This window comes from Salvia splendens, chromosome 4 (assembly GCF_004379255.2).
Source record: "Salvia splendens isolate huo1 chromosome 4, SspV2, whole genome shotgun sequence".
NCBI lineage: Eukaryota > Viridiplantae > Streptophyta > Magnoliopsida > Lamiales > Lamiaceae > Salvia > Salvia splendens.
This window is the reverse complement of record NC_056035.1, coordinates 3,432,482-3,436,557: the sequence shown is the minus strand read 5'-3', so window position 1 is coordinate 3,436,557 and position 4,076 is coordinate 3,432,482. Positions and strand designations below refer to the sequence as shown.

Below are 4,076 nucleotides of genomic sequence, written 5' to 3'. Positions count from 1 at the left end.
CCGATCCAGGTGAAATCGAAGGGTCAACCTACCAGAGTTTCGTTTCTTAGATCCGCCAGTCACCCTAATAGGAGTAATATATTGTCACAATCGCTTTTAAGATATATACTTACTCCTTTTAGATCATTTTCTGATAACCTCTAATTGACCCGAAAAATATGGGACGTGTTATTAATAACATGATTAAAGGGTGCCATAAGTATTTAGTCATGGAGTAAATGAATATAGATAGGTAAACCTACCTGAATGGAGTCATTAAAAATATGTTGTACAACCACCATAATAATTATGCATCAATGTTACTACAATTAAGAAAAATAATTATAAATATAAACATGATAGTACTACTTTGAAGCAAAAGTATCAATTAATCCAAACAAACATTGCAGCGGTAGAATTTAAACAACAAAAAAACTAGCTTTCAGAACCTCCTCGTTTCTCCATTTTTAAAGGTAAATCAAAAACCAGTATTGATCAATTTTTTTTAAAAAAAACCGTTTCTTTCTTAGCTTCATCTAACATTAAACGATGCCACTAATGAGTGATCAAACAATCTAAACTAGTATCCTAAACAATACTGTGCAAAAATCTCCCCATCTACAGTCAGTTTTACAACTTAATAGTAGTACAACGACAAGGCATCAGGGCATCGATATAAGACAGATATATCAATACTGAAAAGAAACGACTCCTCTTTTTATCTATTTCTTCTGAATATAAGTTTTCATGCTTTCCATCCAGCGTAAGTACTCATTTTTATCTTTGTACCTCATATAGGCATGCAAGAACTCAGCCAGCTTATCGTCTATACCCCTTGCCTCCAAGAAATCATAGAGTGAATCCTGAAGCTCGTCATCCAATTCCCTGCAAATCGAAATTAAAAGATCAAGAAACATTCTCGCCACTTTTTTGAAGGAACGTGATCAGTAGGTGAGGAGGAATGCACAACGTACTTGAATTTGGGTCCCATGTAAGGCTGATTTTTTATTCTATCGTGCCCACGGGTGAATACGTTGCGTATCTCTATACCATCTGGCCATCCAGAGCAAACAAACTCCAATATGTCGCTATCTTCCCCCTTCGCGATATCAACTATCAAAGTAACATGAAGCTTCATGTCCTCCTTATCATCATGCATATTCATGGGAACAGATCCATCAAACATAGTCACCTCTATTTTGATCTCCTCATCTTCTCCGAATTTCCTGCTTAATCGAATCCACTGCTCCCCTGATCGTTCGTCAACCTTGAATGAATTGAATTCTGGTATAGGCTGTATGCATGAAGATTGTCAGGTTAATCATTGCTATAGTATCTTTCTTTTTCAGTACTCTCTCCATTCCGCGGTAGTGGGGACGTTTCTTTACGGCACACAATTTAAGAAAAATGTGTGAAGTGAGTTAAACACAGGAAGAGTAAAGTAGGAAAGGAAGAATAAAGTAGCAAATGAAAAAAGTAGACAGATGAAGAGATAGTAAAGTAAGTGAGAAGAAATGTTTGACTTTTACTAAAAGGGGAAATGACTCCACTATTATGGAATGTACCAAAATGGTAAAATGACTCAACTACTATGGAACGGAGGGAGTACTATTTAGTTATTCCTATCATCCACATTCAAGAAAACAAATTAACTGTTCAACAAGACGAGACAAGAAGCTTCTTCATAGATCAAAATGCAAAATAGAATCATCTTAAATATGATGGAGATGAGACTTTTGTGAATATTGTTGACATCCAAGGTAATAATGCCACGAAGAAGAAGCATTTCACCTGCAAATGTTAGATAATTCGCACTATAATAATTGACATAGACAATGGAGATAAAATGCTGATCAGTTTACTCAAAATGCAATATTTTCCTAAATGTTAGTATAAGAACTGAAAGTAGCCAATACAGTAGGGGAACTATTAGGAAGCCTAATGGCATAAACTATGGGTGTCTGGCTAGCAAGATAATTTTCCTACCTTATTACCTTTATGCAAAAATGGCAACGATTTATAGCTGTGTGGTTGTCAGCTTAGGCTGAGGGACAAGATTTGCATCTTGTTTGAGATCATTCATGGCTTTTGTGGTTTTTTCAACTCTTTCAAATTATTAAAACTAGCTCTATCAGTATCAACCGAAAGTATTGGTGCAAGGAAGGAAGGAAGGAAGGAGTTTATGCTATATAAGACCATATGAACATTTTAAAGTATCAATATCCTTCACTACTAACATTTTAAAGTATCAATATCCTTCACTACTATGGTAGAATAGAGCTTCTCCTGGTTGGTTCATACTTCATCGGAGGACACAGCTAACAAAGAAATACAATTACGGAAGTCCTTGTAAAGTATCAGATGATAGTGGAGTAGACGAGTAGTGAGGACAGCCAAATAAGAGGATTAAAAGGGTATGATCTTTCAAACTTCAAAGGTCAATTTTTTATTTTCTAGTCTTAGGGACAACACTAGTTTTCTGGTAGACCACGAAGATAAAGATACAAAAGGAACCAAAACCTGGACAGTCAACTCAAGCCGCAAGAAGAAACTAAGGGGAATAAATTGGGTTAGTATAATAATTTAGGAGATCTTATTACCATGATATTGGGATCTTTCATTAGTTGAATAGTAAGATTTTAATAAGCATGAGGCATGGCCTCATGGATCTGTGGTAAGCAATACTTATACAGTCATACCCTGAATGCACAAGGTGACATATAGTTATTTATATCTCTGTGATTATTAGCTTAGTGGAGAGTGTACTTTGCAGCTCTTATCCAACTCCTTCAAAATATCAATACAATCTTTCATATACTCTCTCTTGACTCCAAACTCTACCCGTCTTAACACGATACCACAACTTAACATAGTATAAACATTGTTACAGAACATAGACTTGTAAGAAGATGGAAATCAATCAAGAAAATGAAATGGTGAATCCTCAAATCCTAAAGGAAGATAGTTTTTTACTGTTAATTCATGGAAGGACAGTAAAACAGGAAGGCATTTCTACACAGTCCAACTCTCAAGGTGCAATTCACCAAATGCAGTGGAATTCACACATAGAATCATGTAATGTGCCTTTTGTATTAGGCCTCGTTTTTGTTTATGGCTAAACACAACCATCAATGTATGGGAAAAAGCTACTATGAACAGATGGAATTGAATTCCGCTTCACGAATTCAGAGCCAAAATGGGCATAATACGAAATGAGCCGTCATTATCAGAACAAAAACAACTTCAACTCATCCCTCGATCCAAGGCAGGTTCATTCCAGAAAAATTAACAAGATTGCAAATTTACAGCTTTAAAAATTTAACACTCCCAAACCTCTCGAACAGTAGTAATCAACTCATGTAAAAAGTACTCGCCAGTGAACATGAAACAGAGTAGAATTTTGCCATACTACCTCAGAGGGCGGGGAGTGATCAAGCTCGTACTGGATTTCGTTCCGAATGAGGCGAACTATGTTGCCCTCAAACGCCGATTTTCGCATATCGGTGGCGTAATTTCTGGTTGAAGATGTGAGAAATTGGTTGAGGGGTTTTGGGAATTGGTGAAAGACAAGAGTTCTCACGGCCCCTCGCAATCCGCGAACAATGCGATGAGCCATTTTCGTATAGATTGATGCAGAAGATGTGAACTGCAAATTCCTCTAGGGTTTATGGAGGGTTTTGGGGAAAATCGGGTTTATGGGGCACTTTACACTAAAGATTACGTAAATGTACCCATTTTGTTATCTATTCCAAAAATGGGAAAAACGCCAACCACATTGGCGTTTCTATTAGTAAAAACGCCAACCTCATTGGCGTTTATCTTCGCGTCGTATTGGAGGTGTATTTTCGCCAAATACAGCGGCGGGAAAAAACGCCAATGAAGTTGGCGTGTTTTAAGGTAAAACGCCAGTGTAGTTGGCGTGTTTAATTAATAAAAACGCCACTGAGGTTGGCGTGTTATGCTTAAAAACGCCAATTTGAGCGGCGTGTTTCTGTTGAACCATATCCTTATCAGATCTCCCCCAACATCGCGACCCTAAACACTTTCCCTCCCCAAAACGCGAAAACCCTTCCCAAACGCATAAAAACCTTTCGCTC

General features: G+C 37.2%; 1 protein-coding gene across 2 annotated transcripts; it reads right to left on the bottom strand.

Annotated features, from left to right (window-relative positions):
* Positions 1-419: 419 nt before the first annotated feature.
* LOC121800425 (uncharacterized protein At2g39795, mitochondrial-like) lies at positions 420-3,663 on the bottom strand. Of its 2 annotated transcripts, XM_042199999.1 has the most exons (4): positions 3,392-3,663; positions 1,172-1,273; positions 954-1,078; positions 420-864 (listed from the first exon to the last, which is right to left on the bottom strand). In XM_042199999.1, exons 1-4 carry the CDS (start codon positions 3,593-3,595, stop codon positions 702-704), a joined length of 594 nt encoding a protein of 197 aa, XP_042055933.1. In that variant the 5' UTR covers positions 3,596-3,663; the 3' UTR covers positions 420-701. The 2 variants fall into 2 exon arrangements, with proteins under 2 accessions (XP_042055933.1, XP_042055932.1); XM_042199998.1 differs by having other exon boundaries at positions 954-1,273.
* Between the last annotated feature and the right edge of the window lie 413 nt (positions 3,664-4,076).

Bases quoted from the DNA above. Each gene is read 5' to 3' on its own strand.
- LOC121800425 (XM_042199998.1), bottom strand. From the start codon at position 3,595: ATGGCTCATCGCATTGTTCGCGGATTGCGAGGGGCCGTGAGAACTCTT. The intron at 1,274-3,391 runs GTAGTATGGCAA...TCATGCATACAG, and splicing joins ATCACTCCCCGCCCTCTGAG to CCTATACCAGAATTCAATTC. The intron at 865-953 runs GTACGTTGTGCA...TTCGATTTGCAG, and splicing joins TACATGGGACCCAAATTCAA to GGAATTGGATGACGAGCTTC.